General features: G+C 41.5%; 1 protein-coding gene across 7 annotated transcripts in view; it reads right to left on the bottom strand.

The window, feature by feature from the left end:
• Positions 1-26,633, bottom strand: part of mast2 (microtubule associated serine/threonine kinase 2) — a 151,007-nt gene that overhangs the window by 47,491 nt on the left and 76,883 nt on the right. For 6 of the 7 annotated variants that reach the window (XM_072684307.1, XM_072684308.1, XM_072684309.1 and 3 more), the window contains one exon: positions 19,419-19,450. In XM_072684307.1, the coding sequence (XP_072540408.1) occupies positions 19,419-19,450 (32 nt within the window). Of the gene's footprint in view, positions 1-10,224; positions 10,510-19,418; positions 19,451-26,633 lie in introns of those variants that run through there. The other variant, XM_072684312.1, reaches the window with a different exon arrangement.

Raw genomic sequence — 26,633 nt, 5'->3', positions numbered from 1 at the left:
CCTCAGTACTGCTGTGTCTCAGTATACTCTACCTCAGTACTGCAGTGTTACTGTCTCAGTATACTCTACCTCAGTACTGCTGTGTCTCAGTATACTCTACCTCAGTACTGCAGTGTTACTGTCTCAGTATACTCTACCTCAGTACTGCTGTGTTACTGTCTCAGTATACTCTACCTCAGTACAGTTGTCTTGTAGTAATCCATTTGTACAGATTCAGAATGAAATAAAACCTCTTGACTACCACACAGTATTTTCATCCTGTTTCTCTGTACTTAGAAAAGAACAGGACAACACTTATTTATAATAGAAGACAATAAGCAGTTGTGGAAATACCTGCCCTTTGAATAATATTATAAATTAATTCAGTTGTGGTTAAATAGTATATGCAGACTTTTTTACATTTACTAGTGTTGCTGTACTCAAGTCTGAGATCACTCTTGGTGGGGGTTTTTTTTTGGTCAAAAAAATAGTTAATGCACCAACATTTTCACAAACAAAACAAACAGTAGGTTTATGAAACTTCAAAGTGGGGAAGAGAAATAAAGTTTGTGTCCGCACACATGGAGATTCATAGGTTACATTTCCATGACAAGCTAATAGCTGAGCACCCACACACAAGTCTCAGGACCCTGTTTACTATCTGGATTGTATCCTGGTCAGATTTTAGCTACATGGTTTAACGTCAGACCTCCTCCTGAAGTGGTTGGATTGATCGGATTTGTGTCCGTTTAAAGTGTGTTTACACTTGCATATTTATGTGTTTTGGATTTATCCAGATATAATTCTGGTGTAAACAGCATCTAAGATGGAGTACCATTACGTCTGTTGTTTTGGGGTTTGATGAAACACATCTAAGACGAAAGTCTGATGGATACATTTGGATTTGCTGCCAAAACTAAAGTGTGGTGAAGGAAAATAGCGGTCTGGGACACCTCAGGGCTATACCCCTTAATAAAGAAGGCCAGTGAAATAAAACAATATATTCATGCTCCCATCTTTGTGGCAACAGTTTAGTGTTAATACGTTTTACTTGTGCACAAATCAAGCTCCATTAAGACAAATGACTGACCTGCACAGAGCCCTGACCTCTACCCCGTCCAGGACTTGAATGAGTCAGTAAATGGGAACGAGGCCTTGTTGCTGAACATAAATATCACTTCCCACAACTGATCATTCCAGCCTCTACCATTAAGACAGCAGACGACAGTAGCTGTGAAGCACGACCCCTGAAATATCAGCATTGCTGGATTTATGAAGACCACTGTTTGTCTATGTATTTGTTGAACTTACTCATATTAATGATGCGTATGTGCGTGTCTGCTCTGCATGTCGGCTCGTATGTATCGTGTGGTGAAGCATTAGGTCCTGAACCATCGCTCGCTGTTTAAACATGCAGCTGAAATAGGAACAAACAAATACAGGTGGCTTACAAGAACAGGCAACCCTAGCTTTGCAGCAGTGCCATCAGCTACATAGAATCAGTAACGGCATTTCAACAACTGGGAGTCTGAGTCCTTAAAACATCATTTAGACCTGTGAGCAGTGCTGCTTGTTGGGAAAAGGTGCTGTGGTGAAAGTATGAACCCTGTTCATGTTCATGTCACTCTGCCTGGTGAAGGACTCAGACCTAACCTGAAGCTGTGGAGCACAGATTTAAATTAAAGTGCCATGGACAAGTATTTATACGTGAAGGGCTTCATGAACATGATTTATGAATCACTCACACGCTAATACAAAGCTTTGACACCAACGTTGAAAAAAGTCAGTAGCTGATATGTTATTACTCAGGTACAGGTGTTGGGTGAGGCTGAGGACTGATGCACTATCACTACAAATATTAACACAAACATTAATGTCATGGTGTGTCGACACCCCTTCCCTTTGCAGTCATTTCTCCAGGAAGGAGATACAACAAGAAAGTCCTGTAGCTGTTCAGCTGAACTGATATTAGGTGATGGTGAAGGTGATCATCGTTTTATCCTGACTGAACTCTGCTGTGATGATTTTAAAAGCACAGATTGAGTGCATATGATGCTATATTGTAGAAGGGATGCAGTGCATAAAGCCTGTTACAAAGATAAATGATAATCAGAGGTCAGTGGTTTACAAATCACAAGAAACCTGTCTGCACAGTTAGAACAGTGCAGGGGGAGTGCAGCGTTGGGCCGTGGAGGCCATTTTGTTGGTTTGGGTCCACTTGTCCTTTAGAGGTAAGAAACACTGCACTACAGGCCAAAGGTATCATGATTCACACTGTGATGAACACTTCTGTCCTGATGAAGTGAGAATACCCCCAACCACAGGGAACAAGGGCTTCATTGTGTTAATAATATATTATTATTAAAATCACCAGTTATTGGTCCATCTGAACACCTGAGATCAGCTGGAGCTCACCACTACTATCACCATCTCCATCTGGATGAGTAGTGCTCCATCCCTCAAGTATGGTTCCAAAAACTGAAAAATATACCAAGTTGTTCTGAGAGCTTGTGGTTGCACACAACGTTTTCAGGAAAAATCATCAAAGTGACTAAATTAAAGAGAGAGACCTACATTCTGATTAAGACTGAATGACAGTGTTAAGAGTTAAACATCATTCAAATCTCTATAAGCTACAGATATGTTTAAAGTGGGTCTAGACAGCTTGCCTAAAATAATGTCCTGGGGTGTGTTCAGACTTCTCAGCTTTGCTTAGATTAAAACAAGTCTTAGTGAACCCTGTTAGTGTGGTTACTCGGAGTAAGTGTGAACGCGGCCGGTTGAACTGAGCAGACAGGTCTCGTTTTGCTTCCAAATTAAAGACACAACACCAGCCACGGCATCTAAACACTGCGTCCTTATGTTAAACTTACATCACCTTTATTCATAAATTATTCTTAAATGCCAGTATGAATGCAAACCATTCAAAATATGTAAAAATCTAAATGTGTGAGATATGAGGTATGACGTGATATGATTATCTATTCCAACAAGACAGTCCTCTAGTCTGGGAGGATATTACGACTGTTGGAGAAATGGTATATATTTATATGTGTAATGTAATGAAGTCTCTATTAGTATTAAATGGGACAGCAGTACACAACACAAGATATGGTGGTGTGTTAGTGTGTGCTTATGTGAGTGGATCAGACACAGCAGTGCTGCTGGACACCTCAGTAGAGGGTTTCCCATTCACCAACGTTTTTTTAGAAGACAGGATAAAACTGAAAATTAAAAAAAGACCTAAATATCAAAAAAATGTTTTCATGCTTAAATGAGGTGGAAAAGATAGACTATCACCGTGAGGCTGAAAATATGGGTTTTGTGGATAAACTCCAAATGGGTTTTGTGGATGTTTCATGCTCTAAGTCATGATTTTGCTTCACATGATCCGACCAAAACATGATGGACTACAGAGCTTATCAAAGGCTGATTCTGACATTTTGTAGTTGATGCAAATGTGACATTTTTAGCTTTTTCTACAGAAATTTCATAAATGTGCATTACACTTGCAAAATTCGGATGGAATCCCACCTAGTGTCACTGCACAACAGAAAATCTCCCACCAACCAGAACTACACAGCAAACAACAGTGTCCTGGTCATAATATTATGCCTGATCAGTGCATCTGTATCTCTCTCTCAGCAGAAGCAGTTTTGAGTTTGGAGCAGTTCAGTCTCAAAGTTCACTCAGAACTCTAGTTAACCCCCCCACCCCCCACTGAGAGGCCCCCTCACCATGGCAACAAATGGCCCATCAGCAGAAAGCAGAGAGAGCACCTTAATATCAGCCTCACCCAGCTCCACTCTGCACACTGAGAAACAGCACATCCTCCATTAATCAGCTGAATACAGCTTCACTACGTTCAGAAAACTCAGAATCAGTTACAGTGCTGCAGACAGACCTCATATCAAACCCACCACTTTACAGTCCTTCATTACTTTAGCAAATAAACACCAAGATAAACTACCAGCACATGTACAATTCATAATTCAGCTTTTAAATAAGTGTGACTATATACTATGAACACTTCAGGGTCACCTGCATGTTTATTTTCATTGATTTATTTAAGATTTCCCTTCAAAAACACTAGAACTCCACTGTAAGCATTTCCCTCCAAAATCCAGCACAGCATCCTCAGCTCTCAGCAGCCAATCAGGAAACGCTTTCTCTTAGCCAATAGGAACATAGCATCTCCGTTTCCCTCCAAAACCGCTGCGGTCAAACTGACTCCTCCCTCAGCTGTCAGCTTCCAATCAGCAAATGCTTTCTATTAGCCAATAGAAAATGAGCACAAGACCGATGGAGTGTGTCCACCTGGGGCAGTGTGGAGCACATCGAAAACACACCTGTCCAACATTTCTATTCGAGTGAGGACCACCCGGAAACGGGCTCCGCTGACGTCACAGGAGCAGTGGAAGCCATTAGCAGCAAAATCAAGTGAGGACCGGCTTTTTGGACCTCACTTGAAAAAATGTCCTCACAGGAAGGAGCTATGTCTTGAGGTGGTCCTCACAAGTATAGCAAGACAAGTACACACACACACACACACACACACACACACACACACACACACACACACACACACACACACACACACACACACAGGTATCTATTATAGGTAGCAAAATGTATCATTTGTTAATAATTGTCTATGACACTGCCATTCGTCACACGGATATTGTACTACTCCGCAATATACAAATACACACTCTAATAAACCTCAAATGCTGTACTGTGTGCCGTGTGCTCTGAGCTCTGATGATCCACAGGATTTTCTCAGGTTTTAATGGATTAAGGAAGTCACATTTTTGAGAAAAAAAAATAACCAGTGTGGTTTGTAAGACATTACAATTGCAATATCCAGCAAGCAGGTGTCTTGAACATGCCCCCATATGAATAAATATAATAATAAGAGACACCAAGCACAGCAAGCACACACACACACACACACACACACACACACACACACACACACACACACACACACAGCAGTGGCACTCTGGCCGTGTCAGTGAATGACAGATGGAAAATGAACTAGTGGATCAAAACTATCTGCTGTGCTTTCCAAGGCAGCTTAACATCCCCTAAAGTGTACCGAATTGATTAGAATTGCCAGATTAGCACACACACGCTTGTGTAGCACACAACTGTGCCAGGATTCCAATCACTAAAAATGTGTTGCTGCTATTTTTACTTCAATTATGAATTAAGCCATAAACCGATGTGACGGGACATTAAAAGCACCTGCCTAATGTTGTGTACGTTCTCCTTGTGCTGCCACAACAACTGACCTGTTGAGAAGGCACAGTCCACAAAGCACAGTCAGCATGAACCTCAGCCATTTGTGCTACAGTAGATCTTCAGTTGAACCGGACCAGAGGAGCTTGCCTCCTTTCTTGGGTTGTCCACTTTTCGTAGGTACTGACCAACACAAATATTTGCGGTGGAAATTAGTAACTTACAGTTACAGCTATGATTTAGTTATATAAATAAGTACCCAAACCATGTTTGGGCTGGACTGTGTATAAGGTCAGCGCTCACGGATGATCCTCAGTGTGCAAGAAAAGTGGTCTGTTCAGAGGGAGACACAAACACACACCATTGCCTTTGACAGCGTGCATTAATAATGCAGACCACCTTATCTGCTCAGAGGGGCAGGTGGGTGTGTAAAAGAATGGATGAGATGGAGAACGGAAACAAGAGGGATCTGATGCCACTCTCTTCTATGGAGCACTGTAAAGACCACAAACCGCTTATGTTCTGCTCAGTCTTCATCAGACACCATCATGTGAATGTATCTATACACACTGGCTTCAAACGGCTTTCTGTATTCACACAATTCTGCACTCTGGTTAAGTCCCTTGGGGTACTACATAGGACATTTTGCCACCTAGACTTGAGCTTCTGGGTTTGATTTTAGACTTGACACAGGACCTGCAGCTGTTCCTGTTGCACATTATCTTCATCTTTTTGTGTGTGTGTTTTTCATTTGCCAGATTTGCTTTAATGTTTGGAGTGTGTTTCAGTAGAACATGCCATGGGAGCTTTTCAGTAAGGTCATCTGTGACCCTTGTGGCCAAAAGACCTAAATTTATTTTTTCTCTTAATGACACCTAGGCCTAACTACTATCATATGAGATGTGAATTGAGTCAACATCAGATTTTTTAAATAAATAAATAAATAAAATAAAATAAAATAAAATAAAATAAAATAAAATAAAATAAAATAAAATAAAATAAAAGGTGAGAATGTAAAGCCTCAAAGTCCTTGTTAGGTGCTTCTGATTAAGGCAGAAACAAAGAATGAAGAGTGAAACGGGTTAAGAGAGAACAAGGGCAAAGGCAGATAAGGAGAGAGAGGCAAAAGAACACACAATTCAAACATGGTTAGAGAAGCAAATTATGAATAAATCACATCTCTCTTTGCTGTCTTTCCTGCAAGATCTGCTTCATGAATAACTTAAACACAAGCTCCTAATCAGGGCTTCAGAATTGAGGCAGATTTGAATGTGCTCAAGTTCTAATTGTCCTGAGAAATTCAGTGTCTGAGATAATTGAATAAATAATAAATAATAAATAATAAAAAGAAATTTAAGACATTCAATCAAGTTATTGATCTTCGCTTCCTATGATCAGATAGCAGTTACACCACCAGCATGGACAACATCTCAGTAATAGCACTTGTGTCCTCGGTCACTCTGTGCTCTATAGATTGTTGCCTCAGTGTAAGTATCTCAATGACAGATTTACTCACACAAACAGCTTAACATTATTTGAATTATTATTTCTAAATGAACTTTTATAATACCAGGCAAGACCATTGAAACAAAGTTTAGTCCTCCAGAGTGAAACATTCTGAACAGAAATCTTTAGGAACATAAATTAAGAAAGAAATATATGGAGTTAAACCCAATTAGTCAGTTATCTGCACAATCCGTCTTCACTAAAAGGTCCTCAGAGATGTCCATAAGAACACAAAGTTGCCCTCAACACTCAAGATTAGCCACGAGAGTAGACACTAGGGGAAACTTCTGTTTATTTAAAATTCAGATACAGTTAATTTCTGTATCATATTACACCAAATGACCTGATTGACTGCAATACCTGAACTCATCTTGAGGAAGTGTGCATCTTACCAGCCAATATTACAAAATGCCATCATTATTTCACCATTTCAAAAAAGGATTCTGCACGTTCAGCAACACTCAAAAAAGCAGAAACAGCTAAGAATTATAGGGCTAGTTCCATTCCAGGTCGCAGGATGTTGGGAGAACGGGAGAAGGATGTTGAGAACAGCCTACGCCTTGAAGCAGAAAGACCTAAACCTGTCAGGAACTGTAGGAGCAGACAACTGTTCAATAGTACGAAGACCTATTCTGGGTCTTCTAGGCCTCTTGCTGGGTTTACACAGCTCCACTCACTGAGGTGACCCTTAGGGATGTAACGATACAACATATGATGTTGTATCAAATTGTTTTGAATTAATAATATCAATATCATGGATCATTACACTCAATGGTGATCAATTTGGTGCACATTCAGCTTCATTGTTCACAGCATCTGAGTATTCAATAAAAACCCTGAGCAACGTGCACAAGAACACAAGGTTGCCGCCAACATTTAAGACTTGGATTCTTGTAAATCCTGCGGCACATGATGAGTAATGTATTTACGCTGACCCCTTTACTCAAAGCATTTTCAGGACAACCAGAGGTTGAAATAGTGGAACAGTCCACCCTGGTGCTGCAGAGCTGCTGTTTATTGGCACAAATATCACAATATTTTTAAACACATTTGATGATGGGAAATTGAGGTTTATAAAAACACTGTCCAGGGTGGAGAACTCTTCTTCATAGTGTTTTCGTGTGTACAGGCAAAATGTAGCTCTTTGACAATTCGGACATCTCAGAGGTAGTACACAGTTATACACAGTTATATATATATAGAGATCACGCTTACAGGTCCTTTGGTTGGCAGCTCATTTTTTGCTTTAACCAAACTATCACAACTTCTATTGCCAAGGATTTGCATCCATATTCAGTTTCTAAAAACAAGGGCTTTCACACCATGTAGCCATGTGGTTTTCTTCACTGATTCCAAGACTTTGGTCTTGGTCTCTAGAGAAACCCTACAATGAGACCAAGACCAAAGTCTTGGAATCGGTAAAGAAAAGCAGTAGAATACTGGTAATGTCCACACAACAGCACCTTTTATCACAGATGAGTGTCAGTCAGTGTTTCATGTGTTCTAAAAACAACAGCAGTGAATGAAAGCCGCACAGGTACAGAGGAACGGCTGCTCGCTAAAAAGATTTGGTTTTAGGTTTTAGTTACTGAAAATGCTCCAACATGGCTGTTGCTGCTGAACTGGGTCAGTGCCTACATGTAAAATGCTATGCCCACATGCTAAACCTTGCCTTTCAACGAGCGCTAAAGTTATCCACTGTGTCGAGACGTTTTCCCACCGGAGTCCCACTGCAAAACCTTCTAGCTGACTTTCCACATCGCTTCCATTAATTTTATTCATGAACGAGATTGGAAGTACAGGAATTATGCTCACTACAAAAACTTTACTTTAAATGCACCAAGTCGACAGACACAGTATGAGAGAAATCCTGCAAGAAGTAGGTCTAGAACAGCATTTCACGCCAAGCCACTCTGAATGTCTATTAACATCTTAATTATTTCATCAAACATCACGTGAAAGATCAACGACTTCTTGTCTCTGCGGTGTAAATTCCCATTGACATTTATGCCATTTAGCAGACGCTCTTATCCAGAGCTACTTTCAGAAGTGCTTAATCCTTCACTCAGAATATCAAAAGCTAGTCTCTACAGACCCTGGATTTAAGATACTTGAGCCATGACCCTGCCAGAAACGAGTACCCAATAACCCCAAAGCAACCATTTGCATGCAACACACAATACTTAGAACCTGAGTTTAGAGAGGACTAAACTGTGCAAAACCTGTAGAGAAGCACAAGACAAGTGCAAATGCAATAAACCTTCATTAAATCTTACTGCTTTATAAAGGACTCTAGAAAGAGGTAGGTCTTCAAACGCCAACTAAAGAGAGAGGTTCTGCTGTTCGGACACTCAGGGGTTCACTCCACCACTCTGGCGCCAGGGCGGAGAATACTCAGGATGCTCATCTGCCATGCGATGCCAAGGATGGTGGGTCAAGGCAAGCCATACTTGAAGCACGGCGGGCTCTTGGTACATATCAGGTTTTGACCACTGCCATCAGGTAGAGAAGAGCTGGCCCATTTTTGAGTACACAAAAGGCACACAGGATCTCTGTGACTCATCTGCTTCATCTCCCTTTTTGATGTGTTCACTGGAACGGAGATACTCCACCACACAGCCAGTTGCAAGTGTGCCACATGAATTTGAATTCTGCACAAAAACAGCCTCCTTTCAGCTATGAACATGAATAGGTGAGACTGTCAACTGCTTTTTGACATCTCTCTCACTTTTGGGTTCCAAGTGCATAAATGCCATATGAGGCATGGAGAGAGAGAGAGAGAGAAAAGGGGGGGAGGGTGCTTTTCAACCTATACCAGCACTAAATAAATAAATAAATAAATAAATTAGGTTCTCAGCATCCACAGCACACATGGAGTCAGAGAGAGAGAGAGAGAGAGAGGACTCCAAAGACACCAGTGTTCCGTGCTTAACCCTGTTGCTATGCAAGCACTGTGCCCACCCCTCATTTCTCTCCGAGCTCCAGGAAAATGGCAAATGCAAAACGACAGGAGGAGGGATGGAGAGCTGCTGCCTAAGATGGATTCAGATAAAGCGGACCCATAATTCTCTCCGCATGCACATGTACACACCGCAGGGCATGTTAACACAGAGCCGCAGACGGATTCAAAGCAGCGTGTGAAACATGGGCTCGGCTTGACGGATCATGCGTGGCCGGCTGCATGTTTTCATAGGTTGCACATGCCTCCTTGCAATGCCGCACAGTAGAGAGGTGAGACGGCGCGAGATACAGCTGGATGAAAGCACACACAACCTTCAGGAGGCAGGAAGGAAAGAGAGGAGAACACGAACACACACAGAGACAGACACTCACAAACCCGACAAACAAGCCCCGCTTTGTACCCTCCATTACGGTCCTCATGTGACCGGCAAATTGAGTTACCTGCCAAGACCGAGAGACACACATACACAGATAAGACGAGAGTGTGCAAGAGATAGACAGAAAGACCGACTGTCAGACAGACACGCAAGGCCGTACCTTTTGGATCGGCGCAGCATGCTCCTCTCAGGCATGGAGAAATTGGAAAGCACGGTCCAGAAGGAGTCAGACATGATCCGGGCTCTTCACTAACATGGTTGTCATGCAGAGACGCTGCCTGCCGTGGAGCTACCGGGCGAGAGCGGATGAAGGACAGCTTACGCTAAACGTGCGCGTGTGTGTGCGCGCGCACTCATGCTCGTGTCCCCAGCTGCCACAATGCTGTCACTACTGTCTGCCTGCAACCTGTGACACTGCTACCTCTACACACTGAGCAGCAGCAGCAGCAGAAGTCATCGCCAGCTTCATCCTAACACGCGTGCTCTCTTCCTCGTTCCCACCTCCCCTTACTACTCATACACGCTAGTAGTTCCCACCCCCCTCTCTCTGATGCCTGTTCAAAGCAGCAGGCTGGTCCAAACCCATGGTAGTATGCACAGAAACCGTGCAGCTAACATTCACTTGAGATTCACACTATAGCACAGCTCTGCCTAGTATAGTCAACACTAATGAAAATAAAAAGCCCAATGAGAAATACTTAGCAATAAACGAGCAGGCAGAGAAACACTCTATAAGCAATCTATAAGCAGGTTTGACGTTCATGTTTTTGCCCCAGAAAGACGAGATTAGAGGAGGCAAAACTCAATACAGAGTCCCCAGAGAAACTGTCAGAATGACAGGAGATTAATGTCTGCTTAGATGAACACACACACGCACACACAAACACACACACACACACATATATATATATATTTATAACGACTTATATGATGAGACATGATCAGAGGCTACAGATTAAAGTCTTGCAAGAGAGAGATTTATCCCGCAATGTCAATGTTCTTATCATCTGTCAGGTGAGATGTTGGACAGCGCCGGATAAGGGAGGAACACTGGCAGATTCCGTGCAGACATTGAGTCATGGAGAGATGGGTGCAGTGTAGTGTGCGGTTAAGGGTGGGGGTTCTGATTGTGTGACAGGGCTAGTTAGAATGCCACGCTTTGTACTGTGCGAGTGTGGGGTTGTGTGTGTGTGTACACACAGCTGAAGCAGCGAAGCATAAGTAGCACTGTGTCACCTTGAACTGGCCCACAGCAGGGTCTCAACACACACACACACACACACACACACACACACACACACACACACACACACACACACACACACACACACACACCCCACATATCACACAGCACACAGAATGGAACGCCACAAACCCAGACATAAGATAAGATGCTGAGAGAGAAGGGAATACTAAAAATGCTTGCTTTCCATCGGGTCTTTACTGCAGGCGTCACTCTAGAACATCTGTGAGGCCACTTAATGCAGCAGAGAACATTGAGTGATTGAGGGCACGATTAAATTGGCACACTGGAAATTAGTTACAGCAGTAGTTTTCACAAGACCTGTTCAGTGGCAGATTACACAGACTGCTCACAGGCAGCGTCCTTCATAGGTGAGCTCAAGGCTGTCTCCATCGCCACAGGGTTTTTCAGGAGGGTAAGGAAAGTTGTATATATTAAAAAGTCTGAAAGGGGTGTGTAAATCTCAATCTCAAAGGACTGCAGAACTCTATAAAGAAACCCTGAAGGACATCACAGTTATATAATATATATATAATATTATATGATATATATATTGTACACAACAGAAGCTAAGGAAAGCATGTTCCGACCTACATAATCAACTCCACTTCTATTAGCATCATCAAGCCTGTATTTAATGACTTCTACAGAATCCAAGAACGTGAGTCATGAGCGTGTAAAATGAGGAATTCTACCATGGTTCAAAAGAGCATTTAACTGTGTCTATGTCTTAAGGGACACAGCATTGAACCTCATTTAAAGAACACAAGTGTGTCAGCTCTGTAATTACAGTCAAAGGACCTGAGTGGGACCATGGTGAATGAACAAACGAATGAGCAAACAAAGGCACACCCACATACAAGCAAAAACACAGACAAGAACGCAGTGTTCTGACATTCCAAGGTGCCTCATTATCAGTGATCTGGCTCTATGGCATATCACTGAGCATAAAAAGACCTGTACACACACACACACACACACACACACACACACACACACACACACACACACACACACACACACACACACACACACAAACACACATATATAAGCTGTTACACAAACTATTAACACAAATGTTCAGTTAGATGCTGAACAAGAGATTTAGCCGTGAAGCTAAGTGTGAGGTGTGTTTTAATGTCGCTACTGAACAATACTGAACTTTTACTGAGTTTCTGAATACAGTTATTTAAAAAGGTCCTACATCACTAAACAGATTTCCTATTTTCCTCCCCTTGGTCTACAGTAAAAAGATCTACTCTGCTTTACTGGAGGACTTTGATATGGTTCCCGAAATCATCCAGAGACAGAGAACAGCAGTCTATACACCTGCATATGCTGGTAAAGATGGATCACACCAATCAAGAACCAAATACCAAATTTCCTGGTTTACACTTATGATGCATGTAATGATAATGCATTAGACCTAACTGACACTCTGCACAGAGATGGGATGTCCTAAGTGTGGGATAGGCCTGTTCACTGATGTTGAAGGAGTTTCTGCGACAGTTTCAGGTAAAGTGGGCAGGACAACATAACCATGTAACGAGTCATATTTGTGTAAAATCCTGTTTTATTACTCTACCCCCTCAGTTTTGACTTTGACTTTCACAGACGATTCACGAGAGTATCACTTGGGTGTCTCAGCTCAGGTGGCTCTAAGTGCAGATTTCACATCCCGATTGCAGAGGGAGCCCAGCAGCTAGAAATAACTGTTCTTGCATAATGCTGCTTTAATACTTGCTACATTCCCAAAGGATAGTTGCGATCTATCTAAAATAAAGCAGGTGGTTGCACTATTGGTGTCGCACACTTGCATGTTGTGATTTTTATTTTTTTTTTAAATAATATATATATACATATATAGCAGTCACTCAGCACAAAACCAAAACAAGCACAGGGGGGTTAATAACAGAGCACATGACAGCAACAGGAAGAAAAGAGGCAAGAGCAATACTCTGTTAGTGTATGCACACACTCCAACACAGGACCTCCTTACCTCCAGAGGAAGGGGTTGGGGTTAGCTCCAGCCCCTTGGGACAGGCCCAGGGCCGGGGCTGAAGCGGGCTCCTCCGGCCACCCAGCGGACGACAGGAGCAGAGAGGAGGGGGAGGAGGTGGGGGAGAGGAGATGCTGAAGTAAGCTGCTGTTGCCATGGCAACGGAACTGAGCAGTCGGCCAGATTCTAGTGAGCGAGCGAGGCAGCACAGAGGAAAGGAAAAGGCCAAAGTGACTGGTCAGATAGTGACTGTTTCACATGCTGGCGTGAGCTTGTGTACATTAATCTCTCTCTAAGCACCATGCAATACTATACTCTCACAGTGTGTGAAGGCATACTGACCCATTGTACGAGCTCTGTGGTTCATAAACATAACCAGGCTGAAAATGCTTAGGTTGCTTTACAATGTCAACTCAACCTCCTGCTTTCCATTTGGTGTGTAGGAGCATTCAGGTCCATTTTCTACATGAGCTGGTGAGAATTAAAGATGCGGCCCTGAGCTGACTACACAATCTTTGCAGGGGGGGTCCTGAATGAGCCAGGATATCATTTCACAACCCGATCCCCTCTGCTAGTTCAGGACCCTTCAAACTGACTGCTGTAAAGTAAGAAAACACAAAAATAAAAGATAATAAGAAAAAGGGAAAAAGAAACTCAGAGAGACACAGAAAGAAAAAGGAGAGTGAACGAACGAGAGAGAGAGAGAGAGAGAGAGTCATTGGAGTCATTCTCTGGAGCACTAGTGTGTATAGCTGCTGCTGTAGCGTGTAATGGATTGTATAGAGCTGTTCTCATTCTGTCACAGTCATTCAGGTAACGGCGCTCTGATACATTCCTCACCAAACTTCACATTCCCACTTCTGCATCACGTCTTACACAACAGCTACACAGACGTGAAAAACACTCAGTCCAGCCTGCGCCTTACTCCCTTTACTCCACGACTCTCTGCTGTATTTATCTCATCTGATTCAATAAAAGCAGAGGTTGAGGCCTGTCATTACAAATGTCACACGTAATTACAGTGTCTGCACTGAAACACTGCAGCTGAATTCAGACAGATTGAATATATAAGACTTTCCAATTACACTCACAGGAAAGCGTATAAAAAAATAACTTTCTTAACCCTGAGCAGAACTCTTAAGTTTTTATTTTACAAAAATTTGATTCACACGCTGAATCAGTAATGTGACATGGTTAAGATTAGAGAACTCTTGAGATTTCAAGATTAAACTTCCACTCAGGGAGGCAAGGCCCTTGACCCTACTTTCTCCCGGGCACTGCAGTGATGGCTGCCCACTGCTCCCGGTACGCGTGCTTACTGTGTTACTGTGTGCGTTTGCACACTAGTGTGTATGTGTGCACACAGATGAATTGAAAAGGCCAGGAAAGGGGTCAAATTCCATCCGTGTCCAACATGAATGTGGTCGTCTTTGTCTTCCACCTACACACTACTGCTCACCCTGCACTAATTTGTGAATGGTAGCGCCAAGTCCCCGAAAGGCCATTGCGTAACACAAGACTGGTTTGAGTGGTCACTGTTTAACAGCCATCACTTGCTCCTCACCAGCTACTCTGAGTAACCGCTCAAACTGCTGGAGCCAAGCAGTGCTGCTGGCCATTGGGACTGGCCAAGTACCATTTGGCTGAGCTCCACACAGGCAGCATTCTTAACAAAGCTAGCCAGATTAGAGGGCACCAGAATGAGCAGAGTTGGGGAGCAGGCCAGGATGCTGGGCCCCACAGGCCTGGAACTGAAGAATGAGTGGACAGGGACAAGCGAAGCTGACCTAGTACTGACCTCATATCAAACTCACTCACTGAGCGGTTTTTCTCTGGGCCACTCTGGCCAGGGCCTGTAGGGCTTTGGAAGCAGTCTGTGACCGTCAATCAGAAGCACTACAGATTAAAGCTTAAAGTGATAGATGTAAAGGAGACAAAAGAGGAGAGAGGCATTCTCTCTTGGATTTTATTTTACACCATGTGAAAACACCAGCTGTCTTTTCATTGTGCGAGCATTTCATTATGCACAGAGCAACAGAAATGCTCCTGAATTACTTGGAATACAATTTAATCACTTAACAGATGTTAAGAATGGTACCTTCTGCCAGAACGGGATAATTTTATAGATGCATGTTTGAGTTTGTTTTTGTTTTTTTACAGTGACAATGTTTGTCTGTTTTGTAATCCTACTGATGATCATGTCTAAGAACCCAACAAGAGCTCGTATTCATTTTAAAGACTATGACTAAGAATTTTAGTCGAAAGGATTTGGTGAAGAACCTGTATAAAGTGCTGGCACATAAATACAGTTGCATGCAAAAAGCTTGGGAACTACATTAGGTTAATTTGTTAAATCTGTTTGTGAACAGAAACATCTGCAGCAATTGTTTTTTGTTTGTTTGTTTTTAGTTGTTTTTTTATTGTAAAGTTACTTTACAGAAATGGAAAAAAAGGGAAAAAGAAAGAAAAAAAACCCGGTAATTATCTTAAGTCTTAAAATACTAAACCTTAACTGACGGGTTAGGATTGGTCAGGTAGGTCAAGAATTGATGAATTCTCTAAACCTTGTGGAAACGCTCACATCCAACAAGCATTGGGCTCCTCTAAGCAGCTGGCTGAGGATCTTAAAATGCTTACAAAGCAGAGAAAGGCTATAAAAAGATATCAAAGCGCTTGCATGTAACAGTTGCCTGATATGCTGTGAGAAATGGTTGGGAACTGTGGAAAGGAACTGCTTGTATATTAACCAGAAAAAAGCAGAATAAATCCTGTATGTTTAAAAGGAATCCTTACCTGTGACCTCAGCACAAAAGGAATGGAATATGAACAAGAATTTTTAAACCAGAAGCATTTTGGAAATAACAGAAGTGTAGGCCTCAGTCAGGTAAGGTATAGAATTTAAATGTAAAAAATAAATAAATAAATAAATAAATAAATAAACATTTGGCAATCTGCCAATTTTGTTTTGGAAATTCTGCAATGGAAACATTAATTTAATGAATAAAGGAATGGATTAATGGAAAGCCGTATGGCATAAAATATCAGTAATTTTTCGACAAAAATGTGACTCAGTCAAGAAAATAAACTTAAAAAGAAGCTACTACAACAACTACTCAAGCTGACACTCACAGTACCCAAATATCTCAAATACTCAAATATCAAAATTCCCAAGGGAAAAACAAAAAAGTAATAAGTTTGACATTTGCAAAGGGGGGGGGGTGTTACAAAAACTGATTTAGTAGGGTGCCAAATCATTGCACATGCAAAATTACATTACATTTTTTTCTCCAATTCATCAAATAAAAGAAATAAACTACATTGTAGTAAAAGAATGTAAACTACATTAACAACTGCCATTTTTAAGTTTTTAAGCTGCAGGGGTTCTATTCACTTTAAAAAGCAACATTTGGAAAAGGGTTCCCAAAGTTTTGCATACAACTGTTTATGGCGCAGATACCGAGACTCACTGTATGTGCAGGTTGGGGGCTCCTGCTCTCTCCTTTCTTTTCTTCATGCCTGCAGTGCAGTGAGGTGTCAGTGGGCTGGCTGGAGAATGGCTGAGTGCATTCAGCAACGACCAAACACTCCAGTCACCTCTGTTTTAGAACCGTGACAAGCAACAACTGTATGATGAGGGAAAAGAGCATGTATGAAGGCTACGACTCGTGGCGATGATCCCCAATATTTCGCCGTGTTAAGACTGTCCAATGGTCTGTACAAAAGCTGTACGTTTCCCAAAGATCCAGGACCAGTCCATGGGTTTAGAAGAGCGTTCTACAAGCAAGGAAAGTATGCAGAGGAGAGACACCTCCTGGATGTAGCCTCAGTCAGAGAGAATATCCAAAAGCCAGATCTGATCTCCAGCCGCAGGACCTTGCTAGATTCTGAAATCTGGTATCCATTTCGCTCCGCCAAGTGGTGAACTCAGGGAGCAACCCGGTGACTGAGGCTAGACTGAGAAGACAAGACGGACAGTAAAAGAGAGCACTGGCTTAAATGTTGTCATTGCCTTCCTCTGTGTCTCTTGCTGCCTCTTACACTAGCTACTGAGAACAGGGCTTTCTCATTATTTCACAAGACCCTGGAGGTGGGGGTGGGGGTGCAGCTGTCGCCCACGACTCATAGTATCCATCTCTGTCCACACACACTTCCCAGAACCAAAAGAACATCAATGTCCCTTCAACTGTTCCCAGCAGAAGCTGTAGGCTACGTGCCAGAAGTCAGACAATAGCCAGGATCAACAAAAAGCCCTGATATGATCACTGTAGCATCCAAAGTTAAGGCAGTCTTATTGCTGACGTACTTTCTACAGAACAGGCTAATGCAATTACACTGACACATGATCTATTACTCTATATTAGAGACAAACAAGAAAGTGTGTCTGTGTGTGTTTGGGGGGGGCAATCTGACTGACAATGAGGTAAAATAGTAGGCTTGATTTGATTAAGTCTTTAATCCAGGTCTGCAGGATTGTGGGGTTTAGCTGGACTCAATAAACCCAATGAACTCCTACAGTGCCACTCTGGGAATGATAGAATGGCACTGAAACACATGTGTACACGCACACACATACACACACACACACACATACACACAAGAACCAAAGCAGCACATTGCCATAAGACACATGCTTACATATATCACTTGCATACACACTGTATAAAGTTACACAAACTGTGCACCAAGAAGCCATCTACAACACATTCTCATCTACAGTGATGCTGCTTTCCTCATTAGGGTGCAAAATGTCTTTGGTGGCAGCAAGCAGGTTAAAAATAGTGCCGCATAGTGTGTTAAAACAGAGCAGAGGTCCTCAGCTGTTGGAGTATTCGTCCTGTCCATATGTCTGTAGACTACTCACCTCTAACTGCAAATGGCCAAACCTCCTCTTAGCTCCCACTTAGCTTGAACGACCTGTCTTTCTTGTAAATACGAGCATGTAAAATATTGAGCTGCTAAGCTTACTTGTGAGCAACAAACTGACAAAAGCATGAAGAAAATTCTCTCCAACCACGTCAATGGGAGAAAATTCCCCATTCCACTACTGTGGTGAAGTGCTGCCTAAGCTGTAGTCATGCCACACTCTGCTATTGGGTTCAAACCAGCACTCAAATGGCTTCCTACTCCCTCAACAGTGAGAATTAATGGTTTTAATTCGTAATAAGAGCATTATATGTCTAATAGAAAATCATCTTAGAACTGGTTTACTTGACAAATGTCACATGATCACAGTGAAACACTGCTAATTGCCCTCTCAAAAATATGGTCTAATGAGACTTGTGAAATGGGCCAATCAAATGGGGCACTCCTGAGCCCCTCTGCTGAAAAGAAGTTAAGAAAAGGGACACCCTACAGCCCCCCACACCTGAGCAGGTAGGTGCAAATGAGGGGTGTAAGGCTGAAAGTGTGAGTAATAGGACAAGGCCAATGTTCCAGGTCTTGTGTGCTGCACTATATAGAGTATGGTGCAATTGGTGCTTAAGTCATACATCTATGCTACACTATAAAAACGGTTATTTTCAACAGGAGGAAAGTTAACAGAACAAGAGCCGTCAGTTCAGCGTTTACCATTATTTATACAATAACACAATGTTGCCGTCACAAAATTTTGTCCAATCTCCAAAGGCAAGGAGAAGGTTAAAAAAATTAAATAAATAAAATAAAATATAAAAAATTCTAAACTTTCAGTGGAAGTGAAGATTCTATTAGATTTTATCAGTTAAGAAGTCATTTTGGAGCATTTCTATTAGTCAATTCATCACATTTTAACACAATATAAAGTGCCAGATTCAAATCATGTCAAAAAAGAGAAGATTTTTGAACAGCAATGGTGATATTCTGCAGATAATCTCACCAGAGCAGAAGATCAGTTATTTTCACTGCAGTATTCATTAGTAGAGTCGCACATCTTATCTAAACGGCATCTTTGCTGCAGTTGCAGCAAAGACACACAATGAAAACAAATAATGTGGAAAGAAATAAAAGGGGTTAAGTTAAGCAACACACAAACCATTTTAGGCTCTGTGCGCTAGGTTCAGAGTGGGCTTTCTTTTATATTGTAGCAAGAAATTCAGAAATCATGAGACTGATTAGTAAGAAACCAGGTACTTACAAACTGCCTCTTCTGGGAAGGCTTAGCTCCTTCTGCAAATCAGAAATGGAAGGCAATGAGATTAGACATGACTTAGCAAAAACCGAGGCAATAATGTTAACATCATTATGGCTACACTTGAACAGACTAATTAATATTCTACATGTTCTGCTATGAACAGACTGCATAATACATAGACCTGTTAATGAAGTTGGATCAAGAATGTGACCAGTTCATCCCATTCTGCAAAAGCAGAGACTATTTTACCAATGCCAGAGAGTCTTTATTAGCATCAACCTCTTAAACTCTGCTGGCACCTGTGGTTCCTGGCTTTTTTCCTGTACTGGTATAACCTGGAAACTGCTCTTTTGCCTTGCTTTTAATGTAGTTAGTGAACATTAGTCCTAAGGGTGTAATAAAAAAAAAGTCTTAGAACAGATCTTGCTTAACCTCTTGTTCTCTGTGTGTTAAAAAAAAGGTTGATTAAGTTGTGCTTTCTGAAGTAGAATACGCACTCTTAAAAATAAAGGCAGAAATGGTTATTTGAGCGCCGCCACAGAAGAACCACTTTTGGTTCTATAAAGAATAACAGATGTAATGGAGATTTGTGAAGAACCTTTTAACTTTTTCCACATGAAGTGAAAGGTTCTACAGACCTTTACAAGGTTCTTCTCACTCACAAATGTCCATCACAAACTCCATTTTTCTTTATGGAACCACAAGTAGTTCTTCTATGGCATTACTTTAAGAACTTTTAGTTTCAGGTGTGTAGGACAGCACAGTTTGCTGCTTTATGAAAAACAATTATGTTTCTTGTGAAATTCACCACAAAGCCACTAGGTGGCAGAGACGTACCATAAGGATCGGGTTAAATATCAAATTCTGGACAAAACAAGGCATCAGTGTTTGCAAATGCAACACATAAACGACAAAATGTAAAGAAATTAATATATAAATAAAATGTATTAAATTAAATATAAAAACAGAATGGTAATGTAAGAAGACCTGCTCACATCAATATCTACTCAACAAACAGGTGGAGACAAACAAGCTGAAACTAAGACAAATGTGCACATACATGCTTTCATACAAACACACAAACATGCGCACACACTTTCTTCCAAGACTGGAAATATTGGCCAAATGACACCGGGCCCACCAGACTGATAGGGCAGAAAGGACAACCAGAAAAGGCCCAGTCCATCTGTCTCTGCCTGTAGGGAGCGGATACGCTCCACTGTAAATATGCATGGGAGGATAAACACAGCAATACTGTACATGCACCCACACACCCCACTCACTGCTATGATCAGTATGTAAAGTAAGCAATTTAAAAATATAAAAGCTGTCAATGCACCGTCACAAACACAGCCGACTGTGTGAATTACGAATCCTCTGCCCTACAGCAGAACAGATGCAAAAGAAAAAAAAAAAAAGAAAAAGAAATTGGCCTAAGGCTTCAGAATGGAGGTTACAGCGCTGAGTGAGTGAGGGAAGAGGAGAGGCAACAACTCCTGGCATGTTAAAGAGGTCATGCTGGTCATGTTGCCAATGGTAACGAGGCTTTTTTTTCCCCTCCATTTTCATCACAGGTAGAGAGTCTATCAAAACAGTCGATGCCAGCATTAGCTCTTAGCATAAAGAGGAGCCATGAGTTCCAGCTGGAGGATCTGTTAATAAGAGCCATCATCCATTAACTGTGTGGGCGTGTGAGCAGAGGTCAGGCATATAGCGATTCCCTGACTAAAACCAGCTCTCACTCACACACACACACACACACACACACACACACACACACACACACACACACACACAGTTATTGTAGTCTGTAAAAATCTAGCATAAAAGACTACATTACAAGTACATAAGAAAACAGAGAAATCTTTATTAAGAAAAGCTTGACTTTTTTTTTAAAGAGAATATTTGAGAGGTTGTTTCTTTTTTAAAAAAAAAATCAAATAAAAAAATATCTCGCTAGTGGAAGTCATCTTTTAAAGCAGACAGGCAGAGGTGCTTAAATACAGCTTAAAACATGCTTAGAGTTACAACACTCTTCAGAGCTGTGTCAGAAAGTGGAAATTTGTTCATTTGGAATTTGTCAGATGTGATTTGAGGTGGTTGAATGCCACAATATAAGGGTTATTACTCCAAGTGGTGAACTCTTAATTTGCCATTATGCTTTCCGTTCCTCAATATTCAGGAGCATGTGCTGATCGACTGAATGGAACAGGAGAGGAGAGTGAATCGTTGGCGGTGGACAGACAAACAAGACTTCCTCCGCCTGGGACGAATATGTGGGTGGAGGACCTTCAAATCTTCCTGGGCCGTCTGCAGAACACCAACACAGCACCTTTTCAAAGTGCACACGTAGCAAAATGCCGGCATACTTTTTAATTAGTGACTCAGCCAATGCCGAGCTGATATTGCCCCTGGCTGTATTTATGGGAGCCCTTCCCCTTCAATTTTAAGAGATTGCCTTCCCTCAGCATCATCAAATCACTTTCCTCCGTCCTTCTGCCTCTCTCTCTTCAACATCCTGTACATCTATAAATAAGACACAGCAGAAATGTGGAGGAAAGCACGGGTGCAGGGAGACGAGGGGAGGAAAAAAAAAAAAAAAAAGATGAGGTGAAGGTGAAAATAGCAGTAGCTTAAAGCTATAGAAAAATAAATAGAAAATATATAAAGAAAAGATGAAAGATGTAGACGGTCGTCTAAGATATGTCTGGTATCTGATGTGTGGCAATTTAGTATATAACGGGAGATGTATTCATAAACACTGGATCTCACAAAAATCGCCAACATTTATTTGCTTCAAATATGTATTGAAAAGCTACATTTAAAAACTACTAAGTCGAATTCCATAAATAGACCTTATTTAAACATTTCAGATTAAACCAACACATACTCCGTCCAGCCTTTATTACTTCAGTAAGTCAGTGTGCACTGTAGTCTGTGGCTTCCCATGTTTGTGTAAATTTAAAAGAAAACTGGTGTTTTCATCAATAATTATATGCATATTCCTGAAGATGACACATACCCAACCTACGCCTCGAGACAAGAGTTAGCTCACATCGTGTAGCGTATACAATGGAGGGATCTGAACTTATTAGCCCTCAACAGAACAGTTTTGACAGCCCTCTGTCAGTGGTACACGGCTGTAGCCCTAACAATTCAGACAGCAGGCAGTGGTCCATTTAATGAGGTCCCAAACCTCATATTTCGACAAAAAAAAAAAAAAAAAAAAAAAAAAAGTATGAAAATCCCAGCACACCACCAACAGGATTGCATTCAGTATAATATAAGTATAATATAATAACAGTTATTTAAGGTGGCACAGCATTTCTATTGCAGTGCCCAGCTGACTGAAATATATGGAGGGGGAAATCATGCAAATAGCTTGGGTATAATAAAGAACAAGACAAAATATTAATATTACAAAAACTGGCATGTAGCCTTCCAGTATATTAGAAACAAACAATACTGTGATATGAAATTCAGCCGTTATGGCACAGCATGTCAACAGTGGCACCCGGCCTGGACTTGTTGATCAGAGCAAGAGCAGCACTGACCTGGTTCCTAGTCTCAAGTCCAGCATTGGCTTATAACAATAAAACCATCTATTGATCATACATGTCAGAAACAGCTTCCTTTTATACAAACTGAGCAGTGTTTTGAGGTAAAACCAACACGGTGCTTCTAGCAGGTAGTCAAATGACCAGAGCTCGGCGCTTCTAGGGTTGCTAAACACACTGTGTGCTAATATCATCGGTCATGAGCCACTGCACCATAAGCCTAAATGAGCTAAAGTTTGCCTTTGAGAGCGCAATTCACAAACAATAAATTCAACATTTCAGGTTCTGAACATTTTGACAAAACACGCTCTGTGTCTAGATCAGGATTATGAGGAGCTTAGATCCATGAGTCACACGTTATATTAGGCCTATTATGCTGCCCCCGGCCAGTGGAGAAATCACAATCTTATGTATCTATGACTGCTGCAGTTTGGTATTGATTTGGCACTGAAGTATTGGTGCTCATAAAATCAGTTTTTTTTTGTTTTTTTTGTTGTTTTTTTAAAGATACTTTTCTAAAATAAATTGATCAACCTCAATTAAAAATGTGATCAATAACAAAGCAGTACAGATGTTATTTTATATAATTAATTAATATGAGATTTATATAAGTCAACCTTATACAAGATATATAGTTTATATAAATTAGTTAATTAATATAAGACTAAATATTATTGGCTAAACTGGAACTGTGTAAATTGCACATTACTTTCCTCACAAATGTACTTGTGTAGAGGTTAAAATATAATTGGAAAACACGCTCTTATTTGTTACATTAGTTATAAAAACTAGTTATCTGCAAACTTATGAATGGCAGAGTGTGTGTGTGTGTGTGTGAGCAGTATCTAGAGCTCACAGCACCTGCTCACCCCTGTGTGCAGCTATTCAGCAGAAAACTTCAGGCTCTCTTTAAAAGCTCAAGACCATAATAACTGTGCACCTCAGAAGGCCACACTAGTGATGTAGCTCACTAGTCACACTGTGAGGTGGGGTGTGAAATGGTTTCTCCTCAGCACATGAGTACAATATCCAGAGTCATTTCACCAATAGCTTTTACAATCTATGCTGCAGAAAAACAAACAGGACTGTGGGCAGTTATTTCCCAGTGGGAGAGAAAAGAAAAAGAGATTTCTCTGCTCATCCTTATTGTGAAGCTATAGAGGGTGGGGTTCAAAAGACAAGGCAGCAGCTGGCGCGCATGCACACACACACACGCGCGCACACGCACGCGCATACACTCCAGGCCAGGGTTCCGTCATTGCCATGGGCTAAAAGGGTGGGCAATGAAATTAGCTGGAGTGACAGTTTGGAGCTAGCCCTCTTGCTCTAGCACAAAAGCAATCTCCCCAATGGAGCCCATCAATATTCCTTAAGTCCATCGAGCATGACAGGGAGCCAGAGTGCAGGAAAATGTAATCAAGGAGATGGGTAGAGCAAACAGCAGCCTATAACTGAAATGGATGCGCTGGAGACAGTTAGGAAGTCATTTATAAATGGAAGATGATCAGAATGGTAGATATAACTACCATGGAGCAGTGATACTGGACAGTGAAGTGCATGCACAAAGACTGAGTGAGTGTGCAACAGTAGTGTACAACTACTAGTATAGATACTGTATTGGTACCTTGAGAACACCATATATCATGAAGCAGTTTGACAGGAGTGACATGCTTCAAGATTTCAAGCTTAGGCCAAACAGCTGTAAAAATACCCACTGCAACATCTCTAATACCAGTATTTTGAAAAGTGACTGACTTGAAACTGGCAGCTAAACAACTGCAACAGGTTCAAATCATTTGGATGAGTAAACTGAGCACGGCTGAACGCTTGCAAGAACAAAAACAGCCGGTTTTGGGTTTAAACAAGAAGTTTAAAGCTACTAGTTGACTCCTAGCACCTATAAGTTCTGATCACGCTGGGTTTTTGTCTGCAAATTTTCGAATGACTTCTAAACGAAAGAAAAATGTCTGCAAACCTTTACGTTGAGTTCTTCAACCTTTGACATACGGATTTGCGTCCCCGACCAACAGTGCTGCTGCTCTGGCTGTGTGACCTATGACAAACTCTGTACCGTCTCTGCTCTGTCTGATCCAACATGGAAGCGCCGACTGCTGCGGTTTCAAAACATGAGAACTCTTTATGTAGATTACAAAATACAGCACAAGCGACAGCATGGTACACTGTCAGATTGGAGGTAGAATTAGGTATTTATCTTTTCTTCTGGGGTTTTTAGTAGTTGTGCTAGTACATTAGCTGGTTTGTGAAACTGCTGTTTACACCACTCACAATCATACCCATTTTACAGGGTGATGCAAAATCCAAAAAACCTGTGTTACTGGGGCTTTACAAACAAGGTAAACTGATGCTGATGGCAATTTGATTATTTCTTTATTTCTTTACATAGAACACCATTACATGTTCTTGTTTGTACTTGTTTCTATACGGTGGAAGCTTTTTTCATGGCTCTGAAACCATTCAAGTGATGATAATTAAGCAGGAAACGCTGTTTTTTCAAGCCCATTATATTTTGTGTGACACAGAACCATTTTTTACCAAAATACATAAAAGTTACATAAAAAGTGAAATGTTGAAATATTAAGATTGATCGGCATCTACTGAGCGGTTAAAAACAACTGGTGCTGGTATGGAAACAGGTAGAACTGGCACCAGAAAGAAAAGATGTTAAAAGTGGTATTGGTGCATTCCAACATTACACATATACTTTATCCCCACAACACTAATCGTGACGCAAAATATTTGATACCTTCACATTGACCTTCATATCGCTCATCTAACAGCAGCCTGGACCAAAACATACATACAGTATAAAAGCCTTAACGGCCAGAACCAATCCAGACAAGCTGTGCAGTGAATAAGCCCTCAATTACTCAGAGGAATAGACAAGGCCAAACGCACACTGCACATCACATCTCCATGGATACTCCATGAGGAAATCTGGCAACATTGTTGTGCTGCCTGAATATTCTCGTCAAAGAAAATGACATGCTAAGGTATAAAGTCCCTCTATGAGACGAATCCACCTTCCACGCCTCAAGCGGCATGTGTTAATAAAGCCAGCAAAGTGCCTCTAGTTTAAATGAACAGTTTTCCTGTCAAACAGTAAAAGACTCGGTCACAAAGTCCTTTTTGATGGCATGCACCACAGCCTGGCTTACAGCACCTCCTGTGCTTTGCAGGGCTGTGATGGACAGCTTTGGCCCCGGGCGTTCCCCCCCCACAGGCCCCGCGGGAGCTCAGCCGGGGGTTCTGGCCAGCCTGGGAGAATGACAGCCTGGAAATAGAGGTTGCAGGGTGGCGGCAGTGCCAGCACATGCAGAGGGCAGATCAGCCACCCTATTTGCGCTGCCTGAGCTACCGGCAGGGCGGCTGAGGTGGTTGGAGAATGCACAGAGTTAATCCCTATGAAAACAATAGGGGAGAAAAGCAAAGACATGGAAAAGAGGGGGAAAGATCCTTTCAGCTGTCAGTTTCACTGTTTGGTCTTCACAGCACACAATTACAGGAGGAAAATTATTTATATATAAAAATAAATAAATAAATAAAAAAAGCCAACTGTCACCACAATAAAAAAAACTGCTGCAGAAACACATGCCAATTATTTTATTAGTATGCTAACAGAAATATGTATCAAATATTTCTC

The sequence above is a fragment of the Salminus brasiliensis genome, chromosome 7, assembly GCF_030463535.1.
Source record: "Salminus brasiliensis chromosome 7, fSalBra1.hap2, whole genome shotgun sequence".
NCBI lineage: Eukaryota > Metazoa > Chordata > Actinopteri > Characiformes > Bryconidae > Salminus > Salminus brasiliensis.
Note: the sequence above shows the minus strand (reverse complement) of the source record. Positions and strands in the feature narration are given on the sequence as shown.